Source organism: Capricornis sumatraensis, chromosome 12 (genome assembly GCF_032405125.1).
Source record: "Capricornis sumatraensis isolate serow.1 chromosome 12, serow.2, whole genome shotgun sequence".
Taxonomy (NCBI): Eukaryota; Metazoa; Chordata; class Mammalia; order Artiodactyla; family Bovidae; genus Capricornis; species Capricornis sumatraensis.
Window position 1 is genome coordinate 22696834 of NC_091080.1, and position 15883 is coordinate 22712716.

The window sequence follows — 15883 nt, forward strand, 5'->3', positions numbered from 1 at the left end:
GAGTCAGACACGACTGAGCGACTTCACTTTCACTTTTCACTTTCATGCACTGGAGAAGGAAATGGCAACCCCCTCCAGTGTTCTTGCCTGGAGAATCCCAGGGACCGGGGAACCTCATGGGCTTCCATCTATGGGGTCGCACAGAGTCGGACACGATTGAAGCAACTTAGCAGCAGCAGCTACATATTAGAATCACCTGGGGGGAGATTATTGTAAAAAAAAAAACAAATCTAGCAAGTCAATATCAGACTAACTGAGTTAGACTGGCTGGAGTTGGGCCAGGGCACCTCAAAGCTGTAGCCTTTTTGTTATGTTCATGATTAATATGTGTACACATAAATAAGAATGATCTTAGAGTTCAAAAGATTGGAAGTGGGCTAAGAATATCAGAACAGACATTGAGTCTACATTTTTTGTCCTTTGCTTTTCATGTGGATGGTTTTTAAGAAGAAACTGCAATTCTTGGATACCCAAAATCGTATAACATGAAAGCAGCGTTACCTCATGGGTCTTCTGCTTGAGTTTTAGTTCATCCTGAGTCATGATGCTTTTTTTTTTTTTAAAGCAGACATTGAAAGTGCTTCTGAATGGCTCTGGTTATTGCATTTTCTTGTAATAAAGAGATTCTATGACAGCACTGACCTCACAGCTGCTGATTAAATGGACAGAAGTTCATTCCCAGGTGGGAGAGAACCAACTTTCCCCGCCCACTTAATCAGTGACTTCTGTCTGCTGCTTCTCTGGCCTGGTCTCAAGCTTTGAGAAACTCTCAGAGGTGCGCACCTCTGAAATCTTTGGGGATGGGAGTGGGGTTGCTCTTCTCAAATGGAGGCCCCAGGTCAGCCACGCCAGCTCACCTGCGAGAAATGCACATTCTCAGACGCCACCCCTGGGAAGTCAGGCTTCACGGTCAAGGCTGAGAACCACGTTCAAGGCTGAGAACCGCGGAGCTAGCACAACGGTTCTCTCCTTGTTTTTCTCAAGAACAAATGTGCTCTTCTCAGTAAAAAAGCAGCCAGCAGGCATCCTCAGGCCTGTGTCACGCTGGGCGCTGCCTCCTTCTTCCTTCCCCCACCGCCTTCTCAACAGCTGGCTGTGATTTGGGGGCTCCGGCAGGAGATGAGCGCGCGTCCTTCTACTCTGCCGTCTTGAACCCCGTTCCCACCTCTTCCTTCTGATGAGGTCGATCAGGGCTAGAGGGAGAAGGAGAGGCAGCTTGAAGTCTCTGAACTCCTGTCATCCAGGTTCCGACTCCTGTTCCATCTTCTCAGATGTTGTAATCAGATGAAGATAAGTTATAGACACCTACATAAATAGATAAGGAGATGCACAATGTATAAAGATATACTTGATCATAAGTATATAAAGCTATATACACTGTATAGTAAACATTTCATATATTGGGTTGGCCAAAATGTTCATCCATAAGATGGTACAGAAAAATCTGAACAAACCTTTAGGCCCACCCAATATGTATCTTCATTTTATATGTGTAAATATATATAATGAATAAAGAGACATTATTTATGCAATATATTACACATTTGTAAGAGATGTATACGATGTATCATTGTGTATATATAAATGCATAAATACACACGCACTGTAAAATAAGTAGGTTGTGCATATACAAATCTTTGTTGAGATTGCAGGCAAGGCTAAGAAATTCCAGAAATCACGGTCCCATTGGGAACCCAGAGATCATGAGAAGAGAGTCAAGGGATGGGCAGTCAACACAGGAGAGAAATAAATCTTGGATGAAGTGGGGAGAGGGAAAGGGCCTGGTGAGGACCACTGCACAACCCCAAAGGACCAGCCACTATTTGCCCCAGAAGTGTGCAGGGCAGTGCCCTGAGCAATAAGGGCAGCAGGTAGTCCTGGATGAGGCCAAAAAGTTTCCACTAAAAGAGAACAAATCTGTGGATACCAAAGGGGAAAGGGGAAGATGGGAGGAACTGGGAGACTGGAACTGACATATATACACTCTCAGTACTGTGTATAAAATAACTAATGAGGACCCACTGTACAGCGCACGGGACCCTACTTAATGCTCTGCGGTGGCCTGAAAGGGAGGATGTCCCAAAGGGAGGGGATATATGGATATGTGTTCATTTTGCCGTACAAGAGAAATTAACACAGCAGCGTAAAGCAGCTATACGCCAATAAAATGTTTAAAAACGATCCCGATGTGCAAAAAAAGAAAGTTAGTCACACTGTGTGTAACTTCTTTAGGCCATTAGAACAGGTCGTTGAAGACAGCTCTGCTGTGTCCTCCAAGGGCCTTTAAAAATAAGATTCTCCATGCCTCCATTGCTGCCCTGCAAATAGGTTTATGAGCACCGTCTTTCTAGATTCCACATGCATGCGTTAATATGTGATATTCGTCTTTCTCTCGGCGGGGCAAGCAGTGGGAAAAGTGAGTGGGGCGGATTGAGAGAATAGCACGGAAACAGATAGATGACCACATGTAAAATAGATCACAAGCAGGAATGTGCTGGGTGACACAGGGAGCTCCACCCAGACACATGCTCTGTGATGACCTAGAGGGGTGCGGTGGGGAGGGAGGAGGGAGGGGTGCTCAGGAGGGAGGGCACCTGTGGATGCCTGTGGCTGATTCATGTTAAGGTGTGGCAGAGGCCAACACACTATTGTAAAGCAATTATCCTCCAGTTTAAAAAAAAAAAATTAGAAAAAAAAATGTAGCATAAAGTCTCTTCTCTCTTGGGGGTCCTGAAGGCAGACAGAAGAATCAGTGTGATTTTATCACTTCTAACTATTAGCAGTTGAAACTGTATTTCTGCCTCTATCTACCCACCCATCATCTGTCTCAAAGCCCTTGTCTCCAGACACTCAAAGAACTTGAGCTATCTGGCTCATCTTTTAAACACTGTGGAGGGTGGGGTAGTTAGCGTGGATCACCACCCCAATAACACAGAAATTCAGATTCTCTCCAGAGTGTTTCTAGTGTTGATATTACTAATTATTTTTTGGAAAATATCTATTTATTTGTTTGTCTGCATCGGGTCTTAGTCATCGTGTCATGTGGGATCTTTCCTTGTGGCAACAGGCTGCATAGTTGTGGCACAAGGCCTTAGTTGCCTCTCAGCATGTGGGATCTTACTTCCCTGACTAGGGATCGAACCCATGTCCCCTGCATTGCAAGGCGGATTCTTAACCACCCAACCACCAGGCACGTCCCTCTGGTAGTATTTACATGTATGGCTTTACCAGACCCCTTGCTAAGTGCCTACATGTATGAGCTCATTGAATCTTCACAACCAGCTATGATAGAGGCCCTCTGTGATCGGGGTGCTGTTAATATGTATGTTAGTACATCCAGGGGACTGGGAAGGGACTTGACCTGAAGTCAAAGCCTGAAGTTTCATCCACATCACTTTACTATTTAACAGGAGCTAAGGTCTTGATATAGGTGGGCCTGCAGTTACCTGTTGGGCCCTTCACTGTTAGGGCTCAAATAGAGATGAGTAATTCCCTATACTCTTTGTGTGGGGTCTCCCCAGTAGCCAGCGGTAAGGAATCTGCCTGCCAGTGTAGGAGACGTGAGTTCGATCCCTGGGTTGAGAAGATCCCCTGGAGAAGGGAACTGGCAACCCGCTCTGCATTCTTGTCTGAGAAATCCCGTGGACAGACGAGCCTGGCGGGCTACAGTCCATGACATTGCCAGGAGTCAGACACGACTTGGCGACTGAAAGACAATGCTCTTTATGTACTTGAGCTCTTTTTGTTTCTGCCTTGAGCTTCTACACCTCGATTTGCGGCAATATTTTCAGTTAATTACTGGTAATCTAAAAGCTCCTGGACATCCACGTAGTACTTTAAATACACTGTGACTTTTTAAAATAAAAAATTAACCACTGGGAGCCAGGCATCTTTCTCTTTCTTATGGGCTGAGCTTCAACGTTATAGCAGGAATTCACTAATGAAATAGACATAAAAAGAGCCTCCCTAAAGATTTAAGAGGGTCATATATTCTGTGGTAATTGTTACTTTCCTAGTTAACTTCATCTTCGTTTGTGTACCTGCTACAAATGTTTAATTATGTTTGGTGATTCCATGTTTTATAATTTACACTGTCTTTTATTTCCTCTTACTGTCCGAAGTATTTTGTTGGATAGTATGTGTGTAATCTACTTTTTAAGCACATCCGATAATTCTTTGGAGATGAACTTCCCTGATGGCTACTTAGAAAATCAAGAAATTTTACTACTTATGTATTTTTGGTATATTTTGAGGGAAAGAGGATTAATTTATTGTATGTCTAACAGTCCTGAATTCTTAACTGCCTTATCAAAAGAGTGAGTGTATAAATAAGATTTTTTTCTTTTTATTGCAGGAAATGCAACATATTGTTAAATCACAGCACATTAGAGCAGAAAAAGGTAAGCGTGGACCTGTAAAAATATTTGAAAACCGCTAGGGTGACTCCTCCTTGGGCTAACATGGCTTCTCTTATCTCCAGCCATGGTGGAAGGTTCATGGTTAGATCTGGCCAGAAGGAACAAGCCTGAGATTCAGCCCTTTGCCCATCTCACGATTAACGCCACTGACATCCCATCAGGTAAGTTCCATTTGCATCCAGCTTAAACAATATTTCAAGAGTCATTTGTCAGCCCAAATGAATACTCAGACCTATTGTTAGCCTGTTATCAAAATTTTGAGAGCCTGTAACTTCTAGACCAGAAGAAAAGTCAATCTGGTCTTCAGTTCGTCATCCACACCATGGAAACAGGGATTCTCAATCATGCAGGAATGCACATCATCACTGTATTCAATTTCAGACCATCAGAGTGACTTTATGTTAAACAACTGCCAGGTGAGGTGGCATAGCTGAGAAGAATGGCCTCTTGGTATACTCATCTCTGTTTATCCAGGCCAAAGTTGACAAGTCCCCATGGCTGGCCTGTGAGGTGCGTGAATTCCTCCAGGTAGTCATATACTCGGGGCTTCCCAGGTGGCTCAGTGGGTAAAGAATCCACCTGTAACGCAGGAGAAGTAGGAGATGTGAGTTTGATCCCTGGGTCGGGGCAATCCCCTGGAGCAGAGCATGGCAACCCACTCCAGTATTCTTGCCTGGAGAATCCCATGACAGAGGAGCCTGGTGGGCTGCAGTCCAGAGGGTCGCAGAGAGCCGAACACGACTGAACTGACTGAGCACACACACAGTCATGTATTCAGCTGTCTCCTGCGGAGTGCCAGGTAGAAGCTTAGCAGAGTGATATTTCAGAGGAAGGAGCTCTCTAGAAAACGAGACACACTCCTTCTCCAGGGGGTTATCACTTTTTTTCAGGCTAGGTATTTAGCTCAGTGGACTGGAGACCTGATTTTCTTCTGGAAAGGAGACTCAGAGCTCTGCATCTCCATTTGCCCAATGTAGTCCATCATATAATCCCCAGTGGGCCCTTCACATCAGGCTAGGTGAGCATAAGAAAGATTACAGAGAACCTTATGACAGTTTCGGCTCCATATTGGCGCTTGCCATCTGCCTCTACAAGGATCAGAGCACGTGCTGTTACAGTTGTTGGCCTCCAACACCCCCTGAAGGGAGTTCAGGGTGGAGATCAGGAATGAGGCGCTCTGTCCTCTGGGGAAACTGGCGGAACAGGTCTTTAGATAGATAGATATTTTCAGGATCTGATTTTATGAGCTCGATCCTTGAATCTTCTCATATCTAGGAAAGCACTAAATCCCTTCATGGTGACCTCAGCTCCTCATGACTAACAGAAAACTTTTGCAAAGATACGTGCTTGATTGCACAAAACTCCCCCTTCACCAAAATCGTGTATATTGACCTTCCCCCTACCTCTTTGGAGCAGTTTTTCAAAGCTGTCTGGGGTGCTGTCTCCCAGGCTGCAGTCCTCATTTTGCCCCAAATAAAGCTTAACTTGCATGAAACTTAACTTGCAACTCTCACAATTGTGAAAATTTTAAAGTCAATAGTAGAGTTAACAAGGAACATTACTATCGTAATGTTATTATTGAGTACACACTATGTGTCAAGCATTTTGCTTTGTGTTCATTATCTTTACTGCTGCTGCTGCTGAGTCGCTTCAGTTGTGTCCGACTCTGTGCGACCCCATAGACGGCAGCCCACCAGGCTCCCCCATCCCTGGGATTCTCCAGGCAAGAACACTGCAGTGCGTTGCCATTTCCTTCTCCAATGCGTGAAAGTGAAAAGTGAAAGTGAAGTCGCTCAGTTGTGTCCAACTCTTAGCGACTCCATGGACTGCAGCCCACCAGGCTCCTCCATCCATGGGATTTTCCAAGCAAGAGTACTGGAGTGGGGTGCCATTGCCTTCTCCTAATTATCTCTAATTCTACAACCCTGCAAAATAGCAGTTATCATTCAGATTTTGCAAATAGGGAAACCAAGATGCACCTAGTATAAGCTACCTGATCCAGGCTACAACATGGCAGGCTTAGAGACTGAATTCCACTCTAGTTAATTACCAAGTCTGTGCTTTTCACTCTGTAGATTATCACATAAGTACCTTGTGGCCAGTTGGCTTTGTCAGAGGGAAATACATTCAGTGTTCTTATGTTCCTCTCTTCCTGTAAGAAGTAGATGAATGCAGTTTGAATAGCAGCTGTCTCAGGGCTGACTGCCTGGGTTTGAGGCCCCACTGCCCTACTTCCTGATTGGGTGACCTTGTGTATATCATCGAAATCCTTTGTGTGTCAGCTTCTTCATGGGGATGGTAATAGTATCCACTTCCTGTAGCAGCTATGAAGATTTAACCAGCTCACGTACTAACATGCTTATGTGGAAATGAGCATAGAGTAAGCACTCAGTGCATGTAATTTGTTATTTAATGTTTAATTAAATAATTATACATATTCTTTTTTTCCAGAAAAATTATTCAAGGCAGATTTTTCTTGTGCTGTGCTGTGCTCAGTCACTTCAGTCGTGTCCAACTCTTTGTGACCCCATGGACTGTAGCCTGCCAGGCTCCACTGTCCATGGGATTCTCCAGGCAAGAATACAGGAGTGGGTAGCCATTCCCTTCTCCAGAGCATCTTCCCAACCCAGGGATTAAACCTGAGTCTCCTGCATTGCAGGCAGATTCTTTACCCACTGAGCCACCTGGGAAGCAGGTGGTAACCTTCCCAAAAGGTTACCACTCCCATACCAGGAGTTGAACCTGGGCCGCCTGGATGAAAACCAGGAATCAAGACCACATGGGAAGTGCTAATTTTTTAAAAAATCCAAGTTTTAATAAGCAGTTTTGAAGCCACTATTACATTTAATAGTATGGACCACAAAGGAATTTTGCCTGACTGCAGACACAGAAAGTGAGCAACCAACTGTTTGATTTTCAGAAGATTTTCCTCAACTAACTCTCCTGTCCCAGATATTTGCTTCATAAACAAATTTACTCTCTCTCTCTCTCTCTCTCTCTCTGTGTGTATGTGCCTTATGGAACTGTTCTAATTTTCTGAGTGGAAAACTATTTTGCATGTTAGCAGAGGCAATCAAATTAATACTGATCTATCATCCGTGTGTGCTGTGAATGCACTCTGCATTTATCTTTTCAGTTCATTTTAAATGGCATATGATAAACATTGCATTAGACTGTGTGCCAAAGTCTATTTGGCAATAACAAGCATGTTTTAGTTATAAAGCTCTCCCTCCAGGCACCTAGCATCAAATCATTGCCAAAAACAAGGCAAAACTCCCGGACATTTTCTGATGGCTATTGAGCTTGAGACGGAGTGAAATGAACTAGTGTATGCTTCTGTTTAAGAAAATAGAATTTGATCTTCTGGCTTGGTCAGTGACTCCTTGAGTTCGTTTATCTCCTAGTTTGGACCAGGATTGGATACTCTGGAGAAAGATGGCTTTACATTTGCATGTTCATCTGGGGTCTCTTTTTCATACTTGTGATTAGTTGTTCAGTCGTGTCCTGCTCTTTGCAACCCCATGGGCTGTAGCCCGCCAGGGTCCTCTGTCCATGGGGATTCTCCAGCAAGAATTCTGTAGTGGGGTGCCATTTCTTTTTCCAGTGATCTTCCCAACCCAGAGATCAAGTCCTGGTTTCCCACCCTGCAGGTGGGTTCTTTACCATCTGAGCCATGGGCTTCCCTGGTGGCTCAGATGGTAAAGAATCTGCCTGTACTGCAGGAGGCCTGGAGAATTCTGTGGATAGAGGCACCGTTTCATACTTATTTGTACTTATTTACATATATGAAAGGAATCAGAATCTGCCTTATACTGATATATTTCAAAGCTGCTTGAATTTTCATTGGGGAGCATTTTGTGAGGTCGGGATTCATGGCTTTCTTAAGGGGAGCTGAGGCTAAATATCTGGAGAGGCTTCTCTAACAGCTAGTAGCAGTGACTCTAGGGGTTGGGGAGGCTGGGAAAGCTGAAGGTCTTCTAGTGATAGAAACTTAGGCTTGCATGTGAGGTCCTCCAACCTGATGGGGGCGCTCTTCTTGTCTTTTCGCCCACTGGCATCTATTCATGAACCCTCCAGTTCACACTGATGGTGTTTCTCCTTTCTCCTCTGCATACTGTGTGCGTTCCATTCTTTGCTTGAACAGTTTCTCTTGCTCACAATACTCTGCCTCTTCTCAGCCCATCCACATTTGATCCAAGTTCTCCCTGTTCTCTGTCACTGGGCTGAACTCACCTGATCGCCATTAATTTCTGCAGCTTCCACTTGCAAGTTGCTTTAACTGAAGTTCAACCATGTGTTATGTGACATGCAGAGATGAAAATGTCACATTTTTCATTTTGCGTGCCCGTTTCTTATTTTCTTCACTTCTAAGTTGTAAGTGCCTCGTGGGTATTCTGCTTGATATAATTCTTAATTATGGGTAGAATGAATGCCGATAGGAAGCACTAATCAAATATTTACTGAATGACTGAATCGATCAGGGAATGGATAAAAGTAAGTCTGTAAAGCAGGAAATTAGGATACTCCTTCCACTTGAGGTAACAGTGACAGTGGCAGGCGGTCAAGGTTTCTACATTCTTCCCTGCCTTCCCAGACCAGGCTCCCAGCCCTTGGTCTCAGGCTGGCTGATCCATCCCATTGAGAGGATAGACCTCACCTTAGACATTCCTTTGCTCTCTGTTAGGAAACGGCAATCCACTCCAGTACTATTGCCTGGAAAATCCCATGGACAGAGGAGCCTGGTAGGCTACAGTCCATGGGCTCCCAAGAGTTGCACACGACTGAGCGACTTCACTTTCTTTACTTTCTTTCTTTCTTAAGGACCATCATGGAAGGAAGATGAAGTATAAGGCCAATTATTGATTGGATAAAGGATTGAATACACGAATAGGGGAAGAAGGAGGTAACCATGTGTTGATCTGAGATAGGAAACACCTTTGAGTTTTATTAGCTTTGTCAATGGACTAGGTGGCTGTTTACGAGCCCGGAGAAGTAACTTTGCTAGTGTTTATGAGGATGTGATGAGTAGAGTCTGAGAGTCTCATTTCTGACTTAGTTGGGACCATGGAATGATACTTATATTTGGGGTGCTTTCATCTGGGATGATCTGAAGTAGGACGTTGGATGAAAAAGGGTGAGTGCTCTGCTGGTTCTGGAGGCTTCTCAGACTCACTCTAGCGCCCTCCTGTGGATAAGATGTGCAGTTCAGGAAGTCTGTCCTATTTCTGAACAGAGGGATTGGAAGCATTGACTTCTTTGCCTTTGAGGCCTAAGAATGAGTGGCCCTACTGTAGCTTGGATCCTCCTGCATTTTTTTTTTCTTCCTGGTGGAGGAAGAGCCTGGTGTTGAGGTCCCCAGACCATATTCCAGCTGCCCAGTGGCCCTCTGGAGGTGTTCTAGAAAAAGATGATGTAGGTGTTCAAGTTTCCCCAGGATTCAGGCCAGTCTTGAAAGGTAGCTAGTGTGGGTTTCTGATTCTACAGGGTTCACCCAAGGACCCACTCTAACCAAAGGGCTGTCAGCTCTGATGGATCCATGGAATTTACTTTGAGTGTAAATTCCATGGACTGATTTCTCTTGGCTGGCATGCAGCAAAGAACTTCTCCCTGGCTGCAGAAACTACTCCTAACCCCATTCTGAGACTCCTCGGCTCTGTTTTGCCTTGTTGGAATTCTAGCATAAGTATTTATAAAATCCTCTGGAGGAAAACTTTGGATTTTCCACAATATAACAGCTTTTTTCTCCACTAGATGAGACCTTTTCCAGTTGGGTAATGGGTATCCACATAAATATAAATATTTGATTAATGGGGTTTATCATGGATTTATCATGTCACAATTTTTAAAGGAGGGCTTCCTTGGTGGCTCAGTGGCAAAAAAATCAGCCTGCCAATGCAGGAGACATGGGTTTGATCCCTCTGTTTGGAAGATCCCATGGAGAAGAAAATATCAACCCACTTTAGAATTCTTGCCTGGGAAATTCCATGGACAGGAACTTGGTGGGCTACAGTTCTTGGGGCCATAAAGCAGTTGAACACAACTTAGCAATTAAACAGCAACAACAACAATTTCTAAAGACCTGGTAAAATACACTAAAAGACCTGAAATATTCAAAGCATTGGACACATTTAGACGACTTCTAGAAACTTCCACTACTCCAAAAACAGTGGCATGAAGATCAGTTGTCACATTTCAAGTGCGAGAAGAGGCTACAGGAGAATTCTGGTTTCTCAGAAGACATTTTAACCATCCTTTGGTCTTCACAAAAGACTGCATGAAGTTGTGAACCCGGGGAGGGCAATACCAAGGATGTTTTCTCTGTGAACTTCTCTAGGGGAAGCTTTTCATTTGTGTGAACTTGGGAGGCATTTGGGCTGTTGGAGGAGGGGACAATCAATGGTGATGAGAATATAGTTTAAGAGTTTGACTTTTTAGTCAAAGTTGCTGTGACCCAGATTTTCAGCTCCTTCTATATCCCTCTCTCCGTGAATTAAAAGAGAAGGTGGGGCTATGTGAAGTCTGGATATTCTCTTCCTATACTTGTTTTTTGCTTTCTTGATTCAGCCGCCTTTGGCTGATTCTCTTCCTTCGACCTTTATGCTCTGTAGGCTAAATCCTATTCCTTCTTTAGGTTATTAGGCTCAGTAGCTGGTGGCTCAGTGGTAAAGAATCTGTCTGCAATGCAGGAGGCTCGGGTTCGATCTGTGGGATCCCCCAGAGGAGGAAATGGCAACCCACTCCAGTATTCTTGCCAGGAAAATCCCATGGACAGAGGAGCCTGGGGGCTACAGTCCATGGGGTTGCAAAGAGCTGGACTTGACTGAAGCGTCTGAGCACACAAGCCCAGCAAAACCATTTTTGATCCTTCTGGAAGGAAGTAATCTCTTTCCTTTGAATTCCCTTTGCAAATCTGCACCTTTCTTATCAGGGCCCGTGCCTTGCTTCCTGTCTGAACATATACTACGCTTATCCTTTGTGTGCTGTAGGCTCCTTGAAAAAGTGAGATTGTGTCTTTGACCCCTCTCAGGTGCCCAGCAGACAACACAGGGACATATTAATGTACTTGTACTTTCCTTTTAGAAAATAAATTTTGAGAGGTCGTTCTCCCATTGGAACAATGGCTGTCTCAGTACGTCTTTCTGCAACCTCACAGAATTGTGAAGATATGCTTCTCGTTGCAGGAGTAAGTTTTAAATCACTTGCCTCTCCTTTCCTCAGGTTCCCACAAAGTGACTCTGTCCTGCTGGTACCATGACCGAGGTTGGGCCAAGATCTCCAACATGACCTTCAGCAATGGGAAACTGATAGTTAACCAAGACGGCTTCTACTACCTGTACGCCAACATCTGCTTTCGACATCATGAGACTTCCGGAAACCTCAGTGCGAATTATCTTCAGCTGATGGTATATGTCACCAAAACCAGCATCAAAATCCCCAGCTCTCACACTCTGATGAAAGGAGGAAGCACCAAGTACTGGCTGGGGAATTCTGAATTCCATTTTTACTCCATAAACGTGGGAGGATTTTTTAAACTACGGTCTGGTGAGAAAATAAGCATTGAGGTCTCCAACCCTTCACTACTGGATCCAGATCAAGACGCAACATACTTTGGGGCTTTTAAAGTTCGAGATATAGATTGAGCCCCATGTCGGGGAGAGTTTTCCCGTGTTTCCTAGGATGTATAGAAAATGTCCAAAACAAGCCAAGAAAGATGTATATAGGTATATGAAACTACTCAGAGCTATGACCCACAGGGTACAAGAAGACCCTACCCATGCCTTTGACTCTGTAGGGAGCAAATATATTTACAGCCAATAGGAGATGTTGGACTTAAGGTGTATAAAAATCTAAGGGTTTTCTTACATAATGGTTTATAAATTTTGTAATGAATTCCTAGAATTAAAGCAGATTGGAGCAGTTATGGCTGCCTTTATGAAAAACAGCCTTTGGGCAATGGGAGGGGTTAATTCTCTAGCTCTATAATCTGTTGGTTATATACCACCATGTAGTTGAAGTGGAGAGGGTGTCTTCTAATTGCAAACTGATGACCATCTGAAGGGTTAAATTCTTTTGAATTGTTACATCTTGCTGGAACCTGCAAATAAATACTTTTTCTAATGAGGAGAGAAGAATATATGTATTTTTATATAATATCTAAAGTTATATTTCAGATGTAATGTTTCCTGTGCAAAGTATTGTAAATTATATTTGTGCTATAGTATTTGATTCAAAATATTTAAAACTGTCTTGCTGTTGACATATTTAATGTTTTAAATGTACAGACATATTTAACTGGTGCACTTTGTAAATCCCCTGGGGGAAAACTTGCAGCTAAGGGGAAGAAATGTTGTTTGCTAATATCAACTGTATTATATTTCTCCATTCTTTTTAACTTAATAGATTTTTCAGACTTGTCAAGTCTGTGCAAAAAAATTAAAGTGGGTCCCTTGAATAATAAGCAGAATGTTGGCCACCAGGTGCCTTTCAAATTTAGAAGCTAATTGACTTTAGAAAGCTGACATTGCCAAAAAGACACATAATGGGCTACTGGGCTCTGTCAAGAGTATTTATATAATTATTAAACAGGTGTTTTTTTCCTACAAGTGCTGCAAAGTGTAAATTTTTTTAAGGAAAAAGTTATCAGTGGCTTATGGCAAAGAAATTCCATTTTTAATTTAGTGGAAGTTATTTTATACTATACAATAAAAACATTGCCTTTGAATGTTATTTTTTTGGTATGAAAATAAATTTATAGGAAAACCTGCCTTGTGATTTTGTGCTTCTCTTTTATGTCTGTCTTGCTCTGTGATCCTTTCTCTCCAGTATGGTAATGTGGCTTCTATCTTTCCAAAAGTTATTTCTCCCAGTAGGGAGAAATGCAGATTTAATTAAAATTAGGAAAAGAGTCAGTTAAATTAATGAACCTCAGAATTTGAAAAATAATTTACAAGGGATTTGTATGCAAGACTGTAGCCAGAACATAGAGACTTTACCACTCAGAAAAGAAAAAAAAAATTGTTATGCTTATATTGTGAGAAAAAAATAGTGCTTTGCACAAGTTCATAAGGCCCCACAGAACAATCATTTGACCTGGAGGAACCCCTGAACTAGGAAGGATACACTAACAGTCAAATGTAGTAGAAGCACTAACGGTACTTGTTAGCGCTGTGAACAGGACAGGATGTTAAACTAACAGGACAGATGCTTGTCCTCATGGAAATTTATGTGAGGGAGCCATCAATCCCATGTTGATTACTCCGCATGAGACAGAAGAAAATGAATGCTTGGGAAGACAAGGGAAGCTATAATTCAAGGCACTTGCCATTTGTGGATAAATGTGTCTTGATAGTTATAACAGGATAGAAGGAGAAAAGAAATATTAATAGCAGAGGGTACAAAGAAAAAAATTGTAATTTGTTTTTGATGGTGGGACATTGATAGTGGGACTTAACCACTGACCAAAATACACCTGTTGTTTTCCAACTGTCAGTAAGTCTGAAGTAGATTGGTACAGTCCCTTGGTCTGCAAGGAGATCAGTCAGTCCTAAAGGAAATCAATTCCTGAATATTCATTGGAAGGACTGATGCTGGAGCTGAAGCTCCACCACCTGCTGGAGCTTGGCCACCGGATGCAAAGAGCTGACTCACTAGAAAAGACCCTCAGCTGGGAAAGATTGAAGGCAGGAGGAGAAGGGGACGACAGAGAATGAGATGGTTGCATGGCATCACCAAATCAATGGACATGAGTTTGAGCAAGCTCCAGGAGATGGTGAAGAACAGAGAAGCCTGGCGTGCTGCGGTCCATAGGGTCACAAAGAGCTGGACACAACCGAACAACAACAAGATTGGCACAAAACACCACTTCAGTGTTACATATCCCAATTGCTGGTCCTAATTATTCTTCATTCGATCAAATATTAACTTTGAGGGGCAGTTGGAGAATTTCTTTTTTCTCCACTGACACAAAATCTTGTCATGTGAGAGCTTTATTAGCTCCCTGGCTTCTAGAATATGATTCTATCTTTTCCAAAGATGAATAACATTCATTCAATTGTTTGCAGCACCAACTATGTGCTAGGAATTTTACCAAGCACTGCGAGTACCATGGGCTTCCCAGGTGGCGCTAGTGGTAAAGAACCCGCCTGCCAACGCAGGAGATGTAGGAGACACAGGTTCTATCCCTGGATTGGGAAGGTCCCCTGGAGAAGGGCATGGCACTCCACTCCAGTATTCTTCCCTGGAGAATCACATGGACAGAGGAGCCTGGTGGGCTACAGTTCATATGGTTGCACAGAGCTGGACACGACTGAAGTGACTTAGCATGCATGCATGATCTTGGATATTCTTCTTGCCCTGAAGGAATCTTCATCCTAGTAAGAGTGTAGTGAGTTCCAGGGCTTGGACATCTACAGAATGCTGTAGGAATAGCAAGGAGGCCATTGGACCCAATCTTAGGGATCACAGAAGTTCTAGAAAGGAAATCAAACTGGATGGAGGGGAGCTACATGACTCCAGCAGTGGATATAGAGTATCCATCCGCACTTTTAACATAGAGGCAAGTAACTTGCAGTCTCTAAAAGGTGAATCTGGTAAGAAGATAGATGGTCGCACCTGCCAGACTGGAGAATTAACGTGGTGGTTGATATGCAATGCTAAGAGAGTCGAGAGATCCTCTGGAGAAGACCTTGGAAATTGAGCCTAACCATAATGTGAATTTCATGTATGCTGACAACCCGATAGGTCAAAGATTTTTAGAGCTTCACTGGAATAAATCTGTGACAATGAAATGTTGGTTTATTCCCTGAAGGAGGCAACTGATATGCTGGAAGCAAGTGGATATGCTAGGAGGTCAGGAAAAGGCTTGTTCTCTTCTCTAGTGATGCTCAAGGCTTTTCGGGATCTCAATGCGAAGTGAAAAGTGAAGGTTAGTCTCAATCGTGTCTGACTCTTTCTGACCCCAAGGACTGTAGCCCACCAGGCTCCTCTGTCCATGGAACACTCCAGGCAAGAATATTGGAGTGGGTTGCCATTCCCTTCTGCAGGGGATCTTCCCATCCCAGGGACTGAACCTGGGTCTCCCACATTGCAGGCAGATTCTTTACCATCCGAGCCACCAGGGAAGCCCCAGTTTTCCCGCTCACATGCTATGCCTTTTCTTCTCATCCACCCCCTTTTCCTCTTCCACTCTTCGCGTGTTAATCCTTTCCTTTCTTCTTGCCCCCTGATCCCTGGCTCTGGCCTCAGAGGACCATTTAATTCTCCCAGGGCCCTTGGGGAACTGAAGGCTGCTGCACTGGTTTGCGATGGACCATGTGGGCACTCGGCACCGCGCAGTGAATGTTGAGGAGTCACGGTATGTCAGGAAAGCAACACATACTGGATGCTATGGAACCACTTGCTCATTTAAACGACTCCATTTCAATCTTCTTCCCAACACCTGCCAAATGTGAAGCAAGGGAAGCACG

The 15883-nt window shown here is 43.6% G+C and overlaps 1 protein-coding gene across 1 annotated transcript in view; it reads left to right on the forward strand.

Moving 5' to 3' along the window:
- TNFSF11 (TNF superfamily member 11) overlaps positions 1–12058 on the forward strand; it is a 41072-nt gene extending 29014 nt beyond the window's left edge. The window contains exons 3-5 of the mRNA XM_068984744.1: positions 4355–4400; positions 4481–4579; positions 11637–12058. Coding sequence (XP_068840845.1) covers positions 4355–4400; positions 4481–4579; positions 11637–12058 — 567 coding nt within the window. The remainder of the gene's footprint in view (positions 1–4354; positions 4401–4480; positions 4580–11636) is intronic.
- The last annotated feature ends 3825 nt before the right edge of the window (positions 12059–15883 follow it).